Here is a 21,643-nt window from a genome sequence, read left to right on the forward strand (position 1 = left end):
GCTCGGATCGAATAATTTTAAGTGCCCATCTTGTTCATGATTACCAATAATGCTTAGAATTTCCAAACTTTGGGCCATTTTGGAATATAGACAATTTTCAGCTCGCCCTGACAGAGAGATACCCATCCTGCTCATGCATACAAAACTTCTCAGAATATTCTATTTTCGGGTCTATACACAAGCTATGAAAAATCGCGTTCGCATTATTTATTTGGACTCATGAAATAAATCTCCCTTAACCATGTTAACTTGTTTGTATGAATAAAGTTAAGATGTTAATAAACGCGTTAGTCTTAAGTAAGAACTACACCCTATGAAACAACCAAAATCAGCATTTATCTCCCCATGATAATACTACTAATAATGATAATTTTACCCAAGTTAGCCGCTGGTGAAAGGGCAATATCTGTGCTTCCTGATCACATTTGTTCTTTAAATTACATCATATTCATGGATAAATTACTTTTTATCAAGTCATTATTTAAAAAAAGTGATCTGCAGTTGCCCTTTTTCATGTGATTATGAAATAAGATAATTCAACATGCATTTCAGGCACCTGTTTGCCTGACGAGGAGGGGTCGCCATTTTTTCTGAAAAGTACACATGCATATGGGCCAAAATTATAGGTCGGGCTCCCGAGGTGCAAAATTCTAAATACGCGCCTGGTGGCTCCCGAGCAGATAGATAACACAAAAGGAGAAGGGGAAAGGAGGGAAGAAAAACACGAGGGCAGCCGCACGGCCACCGTACGCTCGACGTACGGCCGCCGTAGACCGTTCTACGCCATGCCTACGGCTAGTCTAATTCCTACGGCGAGCGTAGAAAAGAAAAAATGTTATAACTCCGAGTTAAAATTCTACGGCCAACCCTACGGCCTGTAAAAAGTAGGAATCCGCCGTACGTCGACCCTGCGGCCACCGCAGATTTTCTGCGGCCGCCGCAGAAATCTCTCGAATTCAGGTATCTACGGCCGCCGTAGAGCAAATGTGACCAAGATATAAGATTTCCAAACTTTTTTTTAGGGGTTTATATAGAGCCTACCGTCTTTATCAAGGGAATGAAGATTTTAATGAAATCTTCAGTGTTATGCTTGTTTGATTTTTCTTGTTTTATTCAAATCAACTTTTTGTTTGGTTGGACTTGTCCTTTAAAAAGCCATTTCACAGTTGTAACTGCACGTGAGAAGTAAAAAGTAATTTGAGATAAACCATCAAAGTGGTTTTTAAATATATATTTTAGATTCCTTTGGAATCATCCAACAAACAAAAGGATCCAACTCATTATGTTGCTTTCATTCTTTTTATTTTACAACATCAACTAACAAAGTACAAAAGAGCAACTCATTTTATTATTTTTTATAATATATATATATTTCAAGAAAATTTGAAACTGCATCAAACAATTGCAAAGGAATTAACAATAAAGATGTTATCATTTTGAGCATTCAAATTACAATGACATTTTTAAGAAATAAAAAACACTTATTGAGATAGGTCAATGCAAGCTGGGAGGCAGATATCAAGAAATTACTATCCACGGAACAATTATTTTCAAGGCAATTATGATATACAGAGGTTACGTATTGGTTCAATTCACTTAAAAAAAATCATTCATTTTTCTTCACCGTCTCAATTGAAGAGATTAGGTCATTAATTTGAGATTTCTAGAAAAGGTTAATGAGATAAAAAAAACAGAACCCCCCCAGTAAAAATGAAATCTCAGGGAGTATACCAGCTCAATGAATTGCACCATGTTTAGATAGAAAAAAAAAAACACTTTTATTCTTCATGAATTTTTTACTCACGTTTTTGTGCTTTAGAGGCCCTAACCGACATGGGGTCCAGGGCTAACATTACCCCTCCCCACACTGTTAAAGATAAATACCAGGGGGGTGTTTCACAAAGATTTAAGTATGACTTAGAGTCGCACTTAAATGCCTCGTTGCATGCGGTATAAAAGGCATGACCGTATTGGTTAGATCGTGCGAAGAGGACGCGCACTTACTGTGTATTGATCAATAAGATTGCGCGTTGCATATCATGTACACGTTAGTATTTAAGTGCGACCTAAGTCATACTTAAATCTTTGTGAAACACCCCCTAGTTGTGGTAACGAATCCAAAATGAGTTCAAAACAGAATCCAATGAAATTACCATACTAAATTGTTTGTATGTCTAAATAAAAAATTATGTACCAGATAGCTCTGGAAGAAAATATGTAATTGCTGAGAAATTAGCAAAATAAGCACAGAATTCCCAGGGAATTCCATCAAATGTTGGGTATTTTTAAAATATTAATACACTGTGCCACATATGCTTTTTCCTGTGTTAGTGATCATCAGAATTATCCATTTTGAGCGAAGATTTCATGATTTTACAAAGATAAGTTTACATTAATGTACCAGATCTAGATGTATGCTAATATTTTGACAATTAACTTTGATTTAAAAGACTTTCTCATGAAATGATTGTTTGCTGCAACTACTTTCTTTTACCTTTAAATACTTCAATGGTAATAAAAAAAAATATATTAGAGTCACTATGCATCTTTCAAATATATTTAATGTGAAACAAAGAGGATTTTATGAAACCCATTTTCACTGATTACCTTCCTCTCAGCCAATGAGATGCAAGGATTTTAGTAGCTTATAATAATCAGAGACTATTGGTTTCATGCAATGCTCCCTAGATCAATATGAAATTCAACTAAAACTTTTTAAAGAAATATTGCCAATTTATAATACATATTTACAAATTCTACTTAACCAAAGTTAAGTATACATATACAGTTGTCTATGTATTTACATGTATTGTGCTAATAATTTAAAAATACAAATCAACACTATGAGTGATGACTTTGGAACTTGGTCTAACTTTAAATCAAATTTTTAAATCTGGGTGATTGTTCATGAACATTAGATTGTTCCTACAGGAGGAAATTTCACACAATTAATATCTCATTTTCACAAACACTAAACCCAGCATTCAGATATTTGTCAACTAGTATAATAATAATAATAATAATATTCCGCATTTATATAGCGCTTAATACATTGGAACGACGTCTCTAAGCGCTTTACAGACATATTATTACCCCGGTCATCGGATCCTTGCATGCCCGCATACAATGTATGCACCTTCTCCACTCCCTGGGGAGCATTCCAACAAGAGTTCCAAGACTCAATTGCTAAGCATACTACATAGAGGCTTTCACATCCTACCGGGTACCCATTTAACACCTGGGTGGAGAGTGGCAAAGTGTGGATTAACGCCTAGGCCGTGGTGGGATTCGAACACACGACCCTCTGATTGCAAGGCGAGAGTCAGAACCGCTACACCACGATGCTTCCATGGTAAAAGTATGGTAATATACAGTCTGTCCCCCACAAAGGAAACCTGTTTTCAGAGATATATTATATTTCATGATTATTAAAAAACATGTTTTTACTATCAATTTGATACTTATGGTAAGAGTGGAATCTCATCTTTGATTTGAGACCAAAAGCTTTGCAAATCATTCAAGCATGGCAGGTTACAAACAATGAATATTAAGGCCTATCAGAAAAGATTTTCGCTGAAACTCATGTGTGAATCTGAATCCACTCTCATTTCAGGGATCAGTGGGAGAATCTTAACAAAGAATACAAAAGAAATGCTAATGAGCCAATCGTTGAATAAGCGCAACTTTTGTATCACGAACCAATCTTGTCCAATTTTTCTGCGCAACCTGATTTTGACATTAAAATTTCAAACCCATGTTGCTCATTAATGCGTGAATAGTTAGTCACATATAAGGTATCAAACTGTAGAGGAATAACTGAATGATGTAAATGAAATATCATAATCAATTTGCCTTTGAAGAAAAAAGATGTGGGAATCCCGGTTTCCTTTTTTCTGGAACGCACTATATATGACTGAATAAAATTCAAATGATAAGAATAATTTAATGAGTTGGAATCTGATTATAATCACCAAGAACGATTGTGAATAAAGTTGCATGTAGCTAACCAAAAGTTCGATGAAACGCTGCCAGGATCTTAGCAATGTACCGGTAGTCAAAATTTTCAAAACCAAAACATCTGTAATGAATCCTGAGGTGGGTGTCATGGTCAATAAGATTATTACAAATTTCAAAATACTAGAGTATGGAAGGCTAAAATATATTTGTCGATCATTCTCTCAGTCACAAACAGAGAATGTGGACTATGATTAAATCTAGAATTATAATTTCAATAGCTTCTTTTCTTTGTAGCCCATTTTCAGAATTAGCACATGTAGCAAATTTAATGATTTGAAACTTGACTTTGTCAGATTGTCCGTCTAGAATGGAAAGATACTTGCACATATAGTGGTTGTATCCATTTGATCTACTAGCAGTTGTTCTCATAAGTCTCAAATTTAGTCTAACACCATCATGGCTGAGCCCACTTGGTCTATTATCAAATTGGTCTAATTACCTTTTGGTCCAACCATCACTAGCTCTGTCTCCCATTTAGTTTGATGACCACATGATCTCATTCCACTTTCTGCCCTTTCACAAGGTAAAAAACAAATCGTAATTTGAATGATGATTCCAGCATGTGTGAAACCAAACTAGAATCATGAAAGCTAATCACAATCATCAGTTCAAATTCTACTCCGGAGGTGAATTCCAATTAAGTTTCACTTAAATTACGGTACAAATTTTACGTGTGAAAGGCTTGACCACCAAAACATCAATTGTCATGCACTCATCGTATCGATACAGTGCTTTGATTGACAAGTCACCAAGGACACATACTACCTTCGCTCGGGAATTTGAAATCAAATCACAGTTTGCGTGTGAAAGGTCCGATGATTCTAAAGTCGAATTGCAATCATCAATACAATGATGATTGAAAATTCACATGTGAAACGGCCCCATGTCTTCTAATCGTTTGCACTTTGACATATTGGTTCATAACCAGTTCATCTAATCCTACAGACCAAATGGATAGTGGACGATATGGGCATAGCCTAACTGGAAATTAGAAAAAATTATAAATAGCCAGAATGGCAATTAGACCAAATGTTTAATAGACAAACTATGATAAGATCATGTGGGATGAGACCAAATGACAATTTACCATTTAAGTCCCATCTTTATAAAAAAACAAGGACCTACAAGTTGTTAAACCTAAACAACTGCTTTGGCAAAACATGCTAGGCCAGGAAGAGGTCCACATCAACTAATAAGATCACACCTACTGCGAGGGCATCATTGTTTATCGTCATGTTCCTCCGACGCTCTTCTCCGGCGCTTGTTTGTGAGCGAGGTAGAGGAAGGCGATACTAGAGAGGGCGCTAATTAAGAACATGTTGTCGAACCAGCGATGGTAGAAGTTGAATTGGAGGTCACCAAGGACTTCTGTGATGATCATACGGTACGTGGGTGGCACGTTCATACGCATCAATAGAACTGATGATACAAAGTACATTCCCTGTGAAAAACGATTTATAAATAAAGGTTAATGATAATAATAATAATAATAAGGTCCATATATCTGGTGCAGCTACAATGTACTATAATTGCACATACTCTACCGTGCTTGATACTTGGTATCATATCATTACCCCGGCTGTAGCTCAACGGCCAAATAGGCGGTAAAGCGTTGAAGGAATAAATCCTACCAGGTACCCACTCACCTAACCTGGGTCGAGTGCAGCACAATATGGATAAATTTTGGGGTTGGGATTTGAACCCACGTCCCTCTGATTGAATGATGTATGCAATTTGAATCAATTGTTACTTTCAAGAACATTTATCAGCATACTGCCTGTGTTGTACATATTGTGTTGTGAAACTAAAGCAAAAATCAGCTAATTCCCATAACATTTTGATTTCCACATCTGATTTTCATGAAATTTTCAGCGCTATGCTTGTGTGATTGTTCATTCTTTTCTTCAAAAGTATGAACTTGATGGGATGGATGTGGCATTCAATCTTCAGCAGCTCACATTGTTTCTCTGTCAAATAAACACGATCACATCACTCCTGTTCTAAAAGACCTCCATTGGTTGCCCATAAAGGATTGCATAGATTTTAAATTCTACTTTTGGTTCATCATATCATCAATGGATCCGCACCAGATTACAAGTCTCTTATACACCACTATCAACCTGCACGCACACTGCGATCCACTATCAACCTGCACGCACACTGCGATCATCCCAATCTAGTCTCTTACATATTCCACTATCTAAAAAATCCTTAAGCGATCGAGCCTTTGCTCATGCCGGACCAGCACTGTAGGAATTCACTACCACAGGAGCTGAAGAACTCAAACTCTGCAACATCCTTTAAGGGCAACCTAAACTTGCATTTGTTCACCAGCAGGTACTAGGTTTGAAGACAGAAATTTTTCCTCTTTTGTAATATACCCTTTCTTGTACTTCTTTTAGTTCTCTTTACTTATATGTTTGCTCTCTTCTAAGCGCCTTGAGCATTTAATCAAAATGGAAAAGACGCTATATAAATCATATGTATCATTATTATTAAGTAAAGACACAAGTTAATCGTACTCACCATAATCTGTGCAAGCCCAAGGACAATGATGTTGGAAGACTTGGTACTAGCCATTGTGTAGAAAAACTGAATAAAATAAACGAAATGAATGAATGATTAATACATGTGACAAAGCATTTAAACAAATTATTTTCTTTCTTTCTTTCTCCATCTTTTCCTTTTCCCCTTCTATCCTATTCTGCTTTGTTTTCTTCTTCTCTTGTTCACCCTTTCCAATTGCATTTATTCTTTTTCTCCCTCTTCTTTAATCCTTTTCTTGTTCCTGTTAATCTTTATTCTCATCTTAATCTTCCAGGAAGTATAAGCTATTGGGCCATTGAATATAAGAGCAGGAGCATTAGGAGCAGGAGCAACAACACACAAGTACAGGAGGAGGAAGAAAGGTGGAGAAAGGAGAGGAGGAAGCGGAAGAGGGGAGGAAGAAGTCGTCCTCCTCTAATATTCAACAAACCAATGAATATACATTAATAGCTCCTTAAGGATATCCTTGACAAACTTAAATACCCATGGTGATAAAGGAATAATAATATTACCTTTGTAAGTTTTATAAGTAAGCCTCTTATTTGAGTGACGATGATGATTCCAACAACGATGAATGAGATCTGTTGTGACCAGAACTTCACCTTCACGATACAAAGTAAGGAGAGGAAAGAAGCAAAAATTAAATCAGTATTGGAACATCATTATATTGTACTCACCTCTAATAACTGTAATTCATCATTAAAAATTTGTTTTCACCTTTTGTTTTTTCTTACATATCATATTTATGTTTCTATATGTCTGTCTGTCTATCAATCTGTCTATCTATCAATCTTTACAGGAACACAAATTCATAAATATTCATTTCATTGTTTTGTCTATACTTTACTATAACATGTTGCCCTATGGAGGATCTCTGTAAAAGGCTTATGAAAATTACCAAATTCAGTATTCAGCGGTATAACAACATTTCTATTCAGCTAATAACATCAATATCACACACATATTTTTAACCCATGGCATCATTTAGATAGATTTTGTCATTGAAAACAAGACAAAGATGTTGGTTGTCAATGAAATCACAAACAATATAGGAAATTGAAATAAATATAAAGGAATTGAATTTACTGAAATATCTATTTCTTCAAATTTGTTCAAAATTTGTCTTTGCATTGGAATAACTACATAGCAAAATCATGTGTGACTTTCTGCACACTTTTCAATAAAAACACTATACATGGCTTCATAGAAGAGGAAAGAAAGCCCAAGCATTCTCAACTACTTGAAGAAACTTAAACATCACTTTACAGGTCAGGTGACCACAACAGAATGAGTTGCATTAGTACATGAAGGCAACTTTAAAAATGGAATGTAACCAAATTTTCATCAAATTAGTACCATGCATTAGAACTTTTTGTTTGTACTGTTTATTTAAGTGGAATGAGACACAACTCTATCTGAAAGGGCTTAATCTTTCCGAAATGGGCTTTACATCTACTTACGTCAAAGTCAAATCCCAACCAATTGATGCATATTTCAAAGAACTTTGAGATGGGATCCGTCTTGCCGACCCTGTCAAAGATGATGTTGATGGTACAAATGGTGATCTTCCAGAGACAGTAGAGAGAGAAGAAATACCCTGAGAGATTGAAGAATTGACCCTTCAGTGTCTTGGTGTATTCAATCCTTTCCTGTAATGAGTATTCAAATAATATTAATAGAGTTGATGATAATAGCATAAGTAAGACCGCAAAGCAATTCAAACATTTGTATAAAAGACACCTTCTTCTTACCCTACCCGATTAATGCAGATTTAATTCATGTATGTTTCCCTCCTCTCTTTCCCTTTTTTCTTTTGGTCATGCCTTTTTAAAGGTACAGAAGTACAAATTGTGTAATTTTATCTTTGTATATTAATTTGCTGCAAGGGGTCATCTTCAATAAGCCAATTGGTTCTTTTTGTGATCCCCCACTGATACAAGTGGAAATAAATTGAACTAAATTGCATTGAACCAAGCACTATCTTCCAAAAGTGTAATTCAGGTAAATGTCCCTTAGGCAGTTCGTTAAAAGTTTGCGCCACGTCTTTAAGCAGTCATCCCGCTATAAGACTGCTACGTGTCTTTTCATTCCAGCTTTCCTGCAGTCCACATTGTTTTATCTATGGGGAGTGTGGTGGTATTGTTACGAAAAAGCTGCTTTATAACATCACAATTTGCACTCTTTAACCAACTTTCCATGATGTAATAAGTCTTTAAAAGTGGAAAACTTACCATGGTACTGTTGAGGTCAACAAGCTCGATGTACAGTTGCCGTGACAACTCTTCATAACCTTTGATTTCCTGCTGAAGCTGACTAACATCTGATCAGACCACGTCAAGGAAAAACAAGTTATTTTATCAGTTGATTTCAAAAACTGCTTCATCTACTTTCTTTAGGTCACATCCCAATGGTTTCATTCTACAATCAGTTAGTGTACTCAGCAGTTAGAGTATTTACCATTTGTGTAATTTCAAGTCTCATAGCTGTTTGTTAACCTCCGGGGGAGGGGCACTGCCACTGAAGAGTGGACAACATCCGCAACAACAACACAAAAAAACAAAAACGCGGAAATAGGGGTGTTTTTCACGGGTAGACGGTGAACATGAGGTATGTGAATAGAGGGTCTAAAACGCAAAAAATGAGAAAAAAGCCTCTAAAATTATGATGGCATAGAACGCAAACAGAGTATGCAATTTGCACCTATTGCCAGCGGGCAAGCCCATCTGCAGATCCGAATACCCAATACAATCGGTACCATACACGGGACAAAATCAAAACACTTTTCTTTCCAGGAGGTGCCCCCAGTAGCCTCTCCCAAATCCAGACATTGAATGAGAGTGAGACCCCCGTGCACACGTGAAAATGTTCACCTTAGCCTAAGCCTGAGCGCTCGCATGAACATTCTGAACCTGCATGGACTGTGCTTTTGGCAGGTACTCTGGCGTGGAATGCGTATGAAGTGTAAAAAAAAGGCAACATTGATGAAATCCTTGTTTAGAGAGCACAGATCTGGGACATCTGAAAAAATCCAGGTTTAGAGTGTCCAAGAGGCCCGCCCTTGAATCCTTGTTTAAGGCGCCCCCCCAGGTTGTTAATCCAATACTTTTGTTGGTAAATTGCCAATTCCTCTACTGCCAACTCATCCACTCAGCACATGGTCTACTTTCATTTAGTCTAATGCCATTCCGTCCATCACCATTTCATCTAACAACCATTTGGTCCAATCATCACTTTGTCTAATCACCATTTCTATGACCATTTCGTCTCATAACCAGTTGGTCTAATATCCATTTCATTTTCCTTCATTTTGCACAAGGGCAATTCCATAAAATGATCAACCTTTTTGTACATCCGACCCCCATTTTTCTCAAGTCTTACTTCACTGTATAAACTCACCAAGTCCTGGTCCTTTGAGAATATTACAAACTGTCAAAAGAACCAGAAATCAGAGACAGAAAACTTCATGAAGGTCCCACATATAGAGGGTAGGACGTACATATTTTGTGGAATTGCCCACAATTAACACTTAGTCCAATAGACCAAATGGTATATGGACTAAATGGCTATTGGACAAACTGGTTATTAGACAGAATGGAATTAGACTAAATGAAAGTAGACCATGTGGTGAGTGGACGTACTGATGGTAGACCAAATGATAGTAGACGATTTGGTAAATGGATGAATTGGCATTACACAAATTGGAAATAAACCCGTTTGTTATAAACCCCATACTATAATTTTTCTATTCTCATGGGCAAACGTTCACCATACATTACAAGGCACTTTTTTGGATATCTTATCCACCAATCTTTGGCATTGCCCATCCACTTCATGAATCTTTCCTTATCATTGACAGATTTTTTCTTAATGACATCTATAAAAGCTTAAAGGATACTGGCATTGTTGGAAGTATTAGTGACACTCTTGAGCATGCCCCAGATCCCACTAGGTCTCGGAGCTGTCGACGCCCTCTGTAGCTGGTCTCTCTCGGCCATTGCTAATCTAAAATCATGAAAGGAAAAAAAAAAAAAAGAGAATACAATGAAAATAACTGAAAAATAAATGCTTATTCAGGTGTAATTTCCATCCCTCTCTCTATCATATTATGCCCCTGCTTCCCCAAACTTCTAAAAATTCCTTTTTTTTCTTTTTTTTGCATTTGGATTAAATTGTTACTTATCTGCTTCTAGGAATTTTGTTTTCGTCTTGACAGAATAATGATATTCCGCACAATATAGCGCTCAATACATCTGAACGATGTCTCTAAGCGCTTTACAGATATATTATTACCCTGGTCATCAGATCCTGACATGCCCGCATACAATGTATGCACTTTCTCCACTCCCTGAGGATTCCAACAAGAGTTCCAAGACACAATTGCTAGACATACTATACGTCTAGGCTTTCGCATCCTACCAGGTACCCATTTAATACCTTGGTGAAGAAGGGCCCCCCCTTTTCATTTTAAAAACTTACTCACCTTTTTTTCTTTGTTAGAATCATATCCATAACTTGCATGAACTTCCTTTCATGAGTGTGAACATCTGCTTCAGTTACAGGCCTGGAAGATGGAAAGATTGAAAGAAAATACAGGTATGTCACATCTTTTTTTTTCATCGTTATCATTGTCATCTTCACCATAATCATCATCTCCATCATCACTTTTGTCTTCATCATCATCATAACCATCAACACGATGATCATGATCGTCACCATCACCATCATTGACCACTATCATCATGATCATCATGATCATCATCATAACCATCAACACCATCATCACCATCACCATCGTCACCGTCATCACCATCCTTAACCACTATCATCAAAATCATCATCATCACCACCATCATCAACATCATTATCATCCAACCTACCTTGTAAAGTAAGCCATGTAAGTATAGGGACAGTTGACGGCTCCAAATCCTGATAGTATAGCCGCTAGGGTCACTCCGATCACTCCAACTCGACTTATGACTTGTTCAATAGACAGAATACCTGCAAAGTTAACAAGTTTTTTACAAAGTGAATGTTAAAGTTAGATGAGCATTAGCTTTCATAGGGAGTGGTTTATTATTTGCTGTCCCCGGACTTTGTGAAAAGCATGGGAAATGCCTGTAACAGAGACAAATTTGGGGGGAAGCAAACTATGTGTACCAGCAAGAAATTCTTTGACAAAGCCTGATTACCCTCAGGCAACTGTCAGGCCAGGGAAAGAGAGAAAACGTCTGCTAGTCATAAATCTTGTTCTAGCATGTGTGATATTTAACCGAATGGTGTTGAATTCCCACTGAAAACAGTTGACAACCTCCTTTAATAGATGCTAAAGAAATGTAACATAGTTTAAATCCCATCTAAAAAGTTTTGGTATTGGACAATGATGTGAACTATTCTTGGGTATTATCTACCATGCTAATCTTACAAGAATGTCACATATTGTCTTATTTCAACTATTTTCGCTTTACTTCCAGCAGAAGCATTGTAAAGCTAAGTCCAACAATCCTTGATCATTTTCATCATATTAGAACATTTCGTATCATTTGAAAGGGTAATAAATTCAGCATGTCTTTTGTGACAACATATCTATTAGTGAGTTACTGCTAATGCATGTCTTTGAATATACCACAACAATCTTTGGTGAAATGAAAAAGCTATGGGTATTTGAAAAGGATACAAGGTTCAGGTTTTGATAGGATATTTGAACCACAAAACCTCTTGGCACTAAGAGAGTTCATAACCTACCATGTTTTGGACTGAGAATAGGAAAAGGATCACCAAGCTTCCAAAAGAAATAGATGAAGACGAGCCACGCCCCTGCCGTCAAGATAATGGTCATGTGACGCTGAACAACTACGAAAGAAAAAGAGACGTTCATTTTCTGATATTTCGAAAGTGAGAAGTTACAATCCAATCTTAGCACACTCATATATTTCATGTTTTTCAACATACCACAACAATCTTTGGTCAAATGAAATTTATGCTAAAATTTAATGAATGCTAAACATTGCAAGACTTTCGTGACACGTCACGACAATGTCCATCGCACCGGCAACAACGCATCAAACAGCTGTGTTGATGTGCATGTCATAGGAGCTGTAGAGGTACACTTGACTGAGTCAGCTCACTTGTTACGTGTGTCCACTGGTGAGCCATGTAAGTATTTTGTGATATATTCTGATAATCAAGGAATCTTGATTGCTCGAGCCATTTGATTGTTTACTCTGGTGAACAATTGAATGGTAAATAGGGTATTCATCCCACACCTACTTAAACCCAATTATAGTTATAATTAAAAACATTTTTATCAAAAAAGAAAAAAAAAAAGAATGTACCTACCGAAAGGAATATTGCTGACCAGGAAGTATGCTATATAGAAAGGAAGGACAACGATGAGAATGAATAGGATGGCGTACAGGTCTATTCGCCAGTGGAAGAACCTTGAACTGTAATTAATTGAAAAGAAAGTATTGGAGAGAGTTTGATTAAAACAATCATGTTAGACATTCTGAATAGTTCCTTTTTGATATTCTCCCCCTTATAAGGCCATGTTACATCGTTCCGTGCAAGCGTTGCATGTGACTTGCGGGGTGACTAATTTTACTAGCTGCAGGTCGCCCCCATTGACAGTACCTCGCACATACTGTATCTTGCATGCAGTTTGTGGCCCTCAGGAGCACACACATGTCTGATTTGCCCACAGAAAAACTTGTTTGCGGGTGAGTTTCGGGTGATTGCCCGCAACTCGCCCGCAAGGATTGCATGGAACGATGTGACTGGGCATTTGATATCATTACATTTCCATTTAGGCTATAACATTTATCGTTCCACCAAGTTCCTACATGTTACACAGAAGGATAAGGATCGTAAAGAGGCTGTGCATTTGATCAATAAGTTTGCTTGAAAGAATATAAAATGTAAACTTCATCTGAAACCAGTTGGTCGACAGACGGGCTATCCTCATTCACACCAAGTTTCAATTAGTCTATCTGACCCTTGGTCTAATGTGTTATGACCATGTGGCTTAATCATCCATCCCTTGGTGTAATTTCTCTTTGGGCTAATTAGCATCCGTCAGTGAGCATAAAAAATACATTACACTACATGTACATGGGATTAAAAAAAATGAAATTAGATGAAGTCGTTCAGGCAAAAAATTAATTTGAAATTTTCGGGGGCTACTTTTCACATCTTACTGCCTAAATCTTCAACACTGGATAAACTTTAACATTGCAATGAATGGGGATTTCACAGGGCTCCATTAAAAAAAAAGTTTTCCCAGCTATTTTGAGGATTTTGGTGGCTATAATAATAATAATATACAGTTCTTGTATAGCGCATATCACATTATGAATAATGTCTCTATGCGCTTCCAAAGGACTTGGATATTATTACCCCAGCTGTAGCTTGGCAGCCGTAATCACTAAGATTACAGCGCACACGCATTTCAAGGAATAAATTCCTGCCAGGTACCCATTCACCTCACCTGGGTTGAGTGCAGCACAACGTGGATGAATTTCTTGCTGAAGGAAATTACGCCATGGCTGGGATTCGAACCCACGACCCTCTGTTTTAAAGTCAGAAGACTAATCCACTGGGCCACAACGCTCCACACAATATATTGTCCCCAGCCCCTGTATATTTTTTCCCCTGAACTGGTTATTAGCAAAAGTTTAAACAATACAAGATGGTCAGTTGACAAAATTACTCAGAGAAAAAATGATAAATTAGCCTTACTGTAGATAAGCCCTAGTTGTTCATTAACAAAGTAGAGCGTACCAAACACAGTATACTCACTCTGAGTGCAGGACTCCAAGAATCTCAAAGATGATGAGTTCAAATAATGTACATGAAAGGGCAAAGGTCACAGAAAAGGTCAACTGAACACTCCCATGATGCACCTGGCAAGTACATGTAAGAATACAAAAAACATGTAGGTCTGAGTCAGAATAATAAGAGTTGATAAGCATGGAGACACTGTAATGATAATGCTGGAGTAAACACCACAAGATCTATAAGATAATCCTTATTATTCCATACTTGATGTGAAGGAGTGTGAGGTTGGCTTAATACAGAGCAAATAAATAGATTTGGCTTTATAAATTATACTGCAGCTAAAAATTGGTCAGTGCTTTAGTTTTCCTGTCAAGTTAGACTGAGTCATAAAGAGAAATGGCAGCTGACATCGAGGCACAAACTGGACCCTCAAAAAAAGGAAAAGTTCCGTCTCGTTCGTTCTCCTTCTTTCCAAATTGAAAACAAAATGGCCGTTCGATATCGAGAACGAACGCGAGAGAGAGGTCTAACTTTTCCTTTTTTTTGAGTGTCCAGTTTGTGCCTCGATGTCAGGATTCTGTGTCACGACAGACCTTCATCCATATAATCGAGGTAAGTGCATAATTTATTTTTTCCCCTTTTATTTGGACTCTTTGGAGTGCTATTGCGACCCCATTCTACACCGTTTTGGAGAGTACCCATGTCTGCCTAATTTTACGCGGACGAGTCATGGGCTCCGGCCTGCTTTGCGGGCCGGAGCTCTCTGGGTTAAGCTACGAGATGCATATAGAGGGAGACAGATGTCTGCTGCCCTCTAAATGTGTCTTGGGTTGGTACATTGACATTGTTATTAGACCAATTGAAAATAAACCCTTGTAGAGATTTCCTCACCTCATAGTTTTTAAACAGCTTTCTCATGAAGAAAATCCAACCTCCCAAGAAAAACAATATCTGCATTATAAAAAAAACAAGAACATTATCAGCATGTCAAATAAATCAATTAGATTTAGAAATAAATAATACAAAAATGTTAGTGAGATATAGACAGTACCGGTTGTTGTTGTTCGTTGTGGGTTGTTTCCACACCCAGCATAGACAGTATAGGAGTTAAAACTTGCTGATGTTTACTTGGCAATCTTGTTCTCTTTGAAACTTCTCTTTGCTTTGTTATTTTAGTAGAAGGCTAAGGCTACGAGATGCATATAGACTCAATAGAGAAAGACAGATGTCTGCTACGCTCTCTCTCATAGCTTAGCTACTAACAAAGAGACCCGGGGGGGCCACTTACATTGACGAGTGGATACCGTGCGCGACCCAAAAAACACGTAAAAAGGATATCTTTTTCAAGATAGGGCACGTTACGTACGTAACGTGATAAGGGTGTCAAAAACACAAAAATATTGAAAAAAGGGTATCTATTTCGCTCGGAAAAATATACGTGTTTAGGGTTAAATATGCGGGGATGATAAAACAAAATCAAAATGTTTTATGAAGGATGTCCTTTTTGCCCCAACACTACGTGTTTAGAGTCCGATTTGCGCGAGGTGTGGAAGGTGGGGCCGTACTAAACCAAAATAATGGTGTCTAAAGGTAAAACCAACGACCGACGGACGCGTGACATAACATTAACAATAAAATATCTCTGTACTTGTTTAGGGGCTCAGTTTTGGGAATACTTGCCAATAGTATTTGTTTCCAATACTTGTTAAGGGTAGAGTTTCACACGCCAATACTAATAAGGGGTGCATTTTCAGAATATAGAAAATACATCGCTGTACTTGTTTAGGGGCTCAGTTCTGGGAATACTTGCCAATAGTATTTGTTTCCAATACTTGTTAAGGGTAGAGTTTCACATGCCAATACTTGTTAAGGGGTGCATTTTCAGAATATGGAAAATTCGTGTTTAGGGTGCTTTTCAAGACCCCGTGGTCGCGCATGGTATCCCCTCGTCAATGGAAGTGGCCCCCCCGGGCAAAGAGAACAACTTCAACAAGATGGCCACGCAAACATCAGCAAGTTTTTTCCCGTCTTTTCTTAAATAATAATATAGGCCTAGGCCTATATTTTTTTGTTTTTTTCCTAAAGAATATTTGTTTAAAAATGAAATCAATATTGTGATAAATCAAATGTCAAAACTGAAGTTCTAATGTTAGCCCATTTCCTACATGATTTTGGGCCACTCAAGGGTTCATTACATGCCGCTGCGCACAGAAAATTCAAGCCAAAGCGCCAAGAAAGTCGTGTGTAGTGGACGCCACGACACACGATCGCAGGGGCGCGGGGCCAAGGCAGGAATGGGGCCCGCGCCCGATCGCACGGCCGCGGCAATTGTCGGATACCGACCACGTCACACGCAATATATTTCACAATTCTGACTTACTACTGGCACTTACTCATATTACATGAATAGAAAATAACAGTATGATTACCTGAGTACTGAACATGACAAAGGAATCAAGAAAGAATGCCATTTTCACAGATCTTAGACAGGTCCAGACAACGATTAAAATTTACAAATTTGCACAGGGCGCTGACATCTTGTTTCGACTAGCCTATCACAACAGCATTTGCTTTTGCAAACTGACAACATGACTAAAATTTGTATGATGATTTGGAATTATTAATCATGGGATTGGAATATTAAATTTATTTCAAAAAGGAAGGCAGAAAATTTCTTAAATTTTCACCAAGAACTCTGAAAATAAATCTTAAAAACTAAATTTTATTCACTTTATAAAAGACTAGGTAATAATGCCCGCTGTTCTTATTTGTGGTAGCTCCCAAAATGGGGGTTAAATTAGGAAGAAATATATACATATTTTAAATATATCATGGTAAACCATGAGCAATTAACACTTTAATAAATTTTTACAAGTTTTATTTCCTTTTAGAATGACACCAAATATATTTTTAGGGCAAATATCACTTCTGATTTCTTCTCTTGAAAAGGGGGTGTGTTTCATACCGGACATGGTATTTCAGCAATTTCGCTTTTACATGTGTAGGAATGCAAATTTGTTGTTGTTGGTTTTCCTAATTTCAGGGGAACTTTCCCTTTATTGTTGACGCGTGAAAGTGAATGGGACACGAGGCAAGATGACCGTCGAACAAAATGCAATTCGAAATCAGCAACATATAAAGGTAAGATACTTACTTTAAGTCCTACATCTAAGACAAATTCTAGGCCCTATTTCATTTGCATGCAGTAAGTGCAGTCCCATATATTGGTATTCATGTCACTGTTGTTTGTTTGTTCATGTTGTAAAAAAAACTTTCAGTTCAGCCTCAAAGTTACGTGTGAGAAAGAAGAAAATTAAACTGTTATTGTCAATGTTGATGTGCTAAAAAAAAAGGATTGAAAAGAGTGGTATGATGAAAGAAAAAGGAGAAAGACATAAGGCATCTATGTGAACTGGTGAAAATAAAAAGCAATGGGCTGCCGGCTGAGACTGAGAAAGAGGAAGATCAAATAAAAAAAAATAAAAAAGGAGGAAAAAACAGAAGAATAGAGCCAGTTAGTTTACTAACCTCGTGATACGTGTGAGTGGAATAGAGCCTGATGAAAGGATCAAAAGAGTTATTAAAGACAAGGAACCAAAATAAGGATGAGATCAGACAGAAGAGTGTAATGAGGATAGAAGTTAGAACAGTCAAGAGTGCAGTGAGTCTTTGTGAATGAAAAAAAAAAGAAATAAGGAAATGAGAACTACTAACAGTCTAAAGATGCTTAGAATAGGAAATACATTTAGTTATTATGGGGAAGGATGAAAAGAAAAGGAGAAGAAATCATACCTAGAAGGGTATAGGCTTTAGACAAGGTCCTTTGTCTGTTATGATGTTTATATCAAACGCTGTCCTACATGTGTGCGCCTACTGACTGAAAAAAATCTACGTGTTAAAGTGACTATTAAACCGCAAAAGGTCAGATGAATGCGAGGATTGGGAGCTTGTCACATGGCCTTTAGGAACCTTATCATTGTTTCTGACACTACCTTAACCTGATGCTGAGAGGTAGCAGCCAATCACTGAACATATATCTCTCGCATCAATGAACCTGATCCCCATATGAGCCCGTACCACAGACACGAACATACTCGGTCACATGATGTCATCAGCATACACAGTACGGATAGACGCATGAGCATGCTCATGAATGATTCATATCAATCGGTGGATGCCGTATTCTTAGCCTAGCAATTGAATCTTCCATGATCCCATTGACAACTCTCTTCGTCTACTGCTAGACTTGTCTCAGCCACTAACTTATGAGGAATGTATAGTCACAAGGCCTTGTCAAAAGGCTAGAGATGGGATGGAACCAAAAAATAGGAAGAAAGAAAAATAAGGGAGAATGAACAAAAATTGAAAGAAACTGACATTAAATTATTAAAAACAAAATCTTTGGCAAAATTAGACACTCTGACTGGTTGCCATTATAAGAAGAAGAAATAGTACACTCCCCGTCTCTACACCCAGGTAATGCTCAGGTATTGAGTATGTAGGAAAAAAAGTAGAGAAGGAACTAAGAGGAAGACGAAGGGAGGATGGGGGGGGGGGGGGGAGGTGAAACTAGGGAGGGATTGAGGGAGACAAAAAAAGGGAATTGAAGAAGAATTAAGGTCAAGGATGAGGAGGGAGATGATAATAATGATAAGAAAGATAAAGAAGGGGAAGAAGATGAGAAAGAGGAGAAAAGTTGTCTTTTTATTTGCTGTCAGATTTAATATTGTAATTATCAATTATGTTTAACGACTTTCCGTTTTTTTTTTTTAACATCATGTCACTATTGAATTGAACTGAAAGGAATGAATCAAATTATGTTTTATATGCATGCAGGTGTTTGCTTTAAGTTAAAGGTCAAGTCCACCTCAGAAAAATGTTGATTTAAATCAATAGAGAAAAATCAAACAAGCATAATGCTGAAAATGTCATCAAAATCGGATGTAAAATAAGAAAGTTATGACATTTTATTTAAAAGTTTCGCTTATTTTTCACAAAACAGTTATGTGCACAATTTGGTCACATGCAAATGAGAGAATCCATGATGTCCCTCACTCACGATTTCTTTTGTTTTTTATAGTTTGAATTAAATACAATATTTCTTTTTTTCAGATTTGACAATAAGGACCAATTGGTCTGAACCATAAAATATTACAAAATGGTAATTCCACATGTTCAGGGAGAAATATAACTTTGTTTCACAGGACAATAAGGAGAAAATTATAATATTTTATATACGAGATCTAATAAAAAACAAAAGAAATAGTGAGTGAGCGATGTCATCAGTTCCCTCATTTGCATACCGACCGGAATGTGCATATAACTGTTTTGTGAAATCAATCAAAATAAAAAAATGACACAACTACTTATTTTACATCCGATTTTGATGAAATTTTCAGTGTTATGCTTGTTGGATCTTTCTCTTTTTATTCAAATCGAATTTTTGTTGGGGTAGACTTGTCCTTTAACATCAAAGAATTCCAAGAACAGTGGCATTACAGTGCTGCTGAAATGGGCTATCTACCATTTTATGAATTGATTATTGATTTTCATATTGGGTGTACAAATGTAAAAATCAGTGAATAATTACATGTAGCCAATGTGTATGTTTCATGATAATTCTCATTAGATACCTAGTAAAATTGATTTGAAATATCATTTTGTGATTCCAAAGCCCAGATGTACTAATTATTACATTATAATTATTTTTCAGTCACTTTTAAAGAGACAATTCAGTGCACTCAGAATTATGTGTAAATTTGCTGGATAAAAGTCTTGACTCCATTATTTCTTTTAATACCTGTTTAGGCTGTATTGTGATTTGTGCACTTACATGTACATATATAGGGAATGAGTTATTAGAGAGAAATTCAACCAAAGATTGAATGTGACCATTGAAATATATAAGATGAAACAAGAAGAAAATGCAAAGAAGCAGGAGGTGAAAATACGTATGAACAAAAGTCAACAGACTATGAGGTAGTAATGAATTTTTAAAAAGCTTGCAGAATTGCTAATTTATTACCATTTTTGGGACTTCAAATTGGCCACATACATGTAGATGATGTCATTGTGAATGTTTTGTAGGGTACTACAAGGGATGCTCCAGGCTGAAGATATTTATATCTCAATAAATATGTGAGTAAAATTCACAAAGCAAAATGCTGAAAATTTGATCGAAATCGGATTACAATTTATAACAAAGTTATTGTATTATAAATATTTGAATTATTCCAGTGAAACAGTTCTAGGCATGTCTTCATGAATATTCATTAGGTGGGCTGATGATGTCATATCCACACTTGTTCTTTTGTATTTTGTTATATGAAATTAGGTTTATTCAACATTTTCTACTAAGAACTAAAATACTTGGATTGACAACTAAAGTGCATTAGTTATATATTGCTGCAACTTATATGATCATAATGGAGACACATTTAAACATAGGAAAAAAATGAAACAATCATGATTTCATGTAATAACATAACATAACAAAAAGGAAAGTGGGGATGTGACATCATCAGGCCACCAAATCAATATTCATGAAGACATGCCTAGAACTGTTTAACCGGAATAATGCAAATCTTTAAAATTCAATAACTTTGTTATTTGTTATCCGATTTTGATGAAATTTTCAGCATTTTGCGCTATGAATTTTACTCTATTTATTTAGATATAAATATTTTCAGCCCGAGGTATCCCTTTAACAACTTTACTTTCTTCAGTTGAGTAAAATGTACATGTATTTAATTTTTTTCCAAAACTCATTCTCATAATTTTTTTTTTTCATGATGACATACATGTAGGATTGTGCGTATACATACATTTACAACTATACTGTACATACAATGTATGTTGTACATGTATGTACTGTACATAGTGTACCGTATATATATACAATGTATGTCATGGATAAAAAGAGAAAGGAGCTTCCCACTTGCCAAAATCTTCACTCCAAATTGCCAATTTGAAATTCATGGGGATATAATTATTCAAATATTCCTAGCTTTTTAATTCCTTCAAGTACATTTTCTATAAAAATTTCTCCATTCTCTTTTATTCTATTTCTGGCTTCCAAACATTGTCCGAGGAAGCTGTGAATTTGAATATTAGTGAGAAAACTGTCTATTAATGGATCAGGGGCTGCAGAACTGTTTTGAAAGTGTGGGGGGGGGGGGCGCCTGACCATGCGAAGAAACACAATCAGATGGTCATTTTACGTTTTTGTACACGGTTTTGGAAAAAAAGTGGGGGGGGGGGCGGGCTGGAGCTCACCCAACCCCCCTCCCCTTTCTGTGGCCCCTGT

General features: G+C 36.7%; 1 protein-coding gene across 1 annotated transcript; it reads right to left on the reverse strand.

Annotated features, from left to right (window-relative positions):
* Window positions 1–2,541: 2,541 nt before the first annotated feature.
* LOC129266120 (Golgi pH regulator-like) lies at window positions 2,542–16,919 on the reverse strand. The gene is made up of 13 exons (XM_064103947.1): window positions 16,767–16,919; window positions 15,229–15,288; window positions 14,359–14,462; window positions 12,901–13,007; window positions 12,307–12,414; window positions 11,442–11,562; window positions 11,045–11,125; window positions 10,460–10,566; window positions 8,796–8,884; window positions 8,025–8,213; window positions 7,077–7,166; window positions 6,544–6,609; window positions 2,542–5,458 (listed from the first exon to the last, which is right to left on the reverse strand). Exons 1-13 carry the CDS (start codon window positions 16,806–16,808, stop codon window positions 5,249–5,251), a joined length of 1,374 nt encoding a protein of 457 aa, XP_063960017.1. The 5' UTR covers window positions 16,809–16,919; the 3' UTR covers window positions 2,542–5,248.
* Window positions 16,920–21,643: the final 4,724 nt, after the last annotated feature.

The sequence above is a fragment of the Lytechinus pictus genome, chromosome 8 (genome assembly GCF_037042905.1).
Source record: "Lytechinus pictus isolate F3 Inbred chromosome 8, Lp3.0, whole genome shotgun sequence".
Taxonomy (NCBI): domain Eukaryota; kingdom Metazoa; phylum Echinodermata; class Echinoidea; order Temnopleuroida; family Toxopneustidae; genus Lytechinus; species Lytechinus pictus.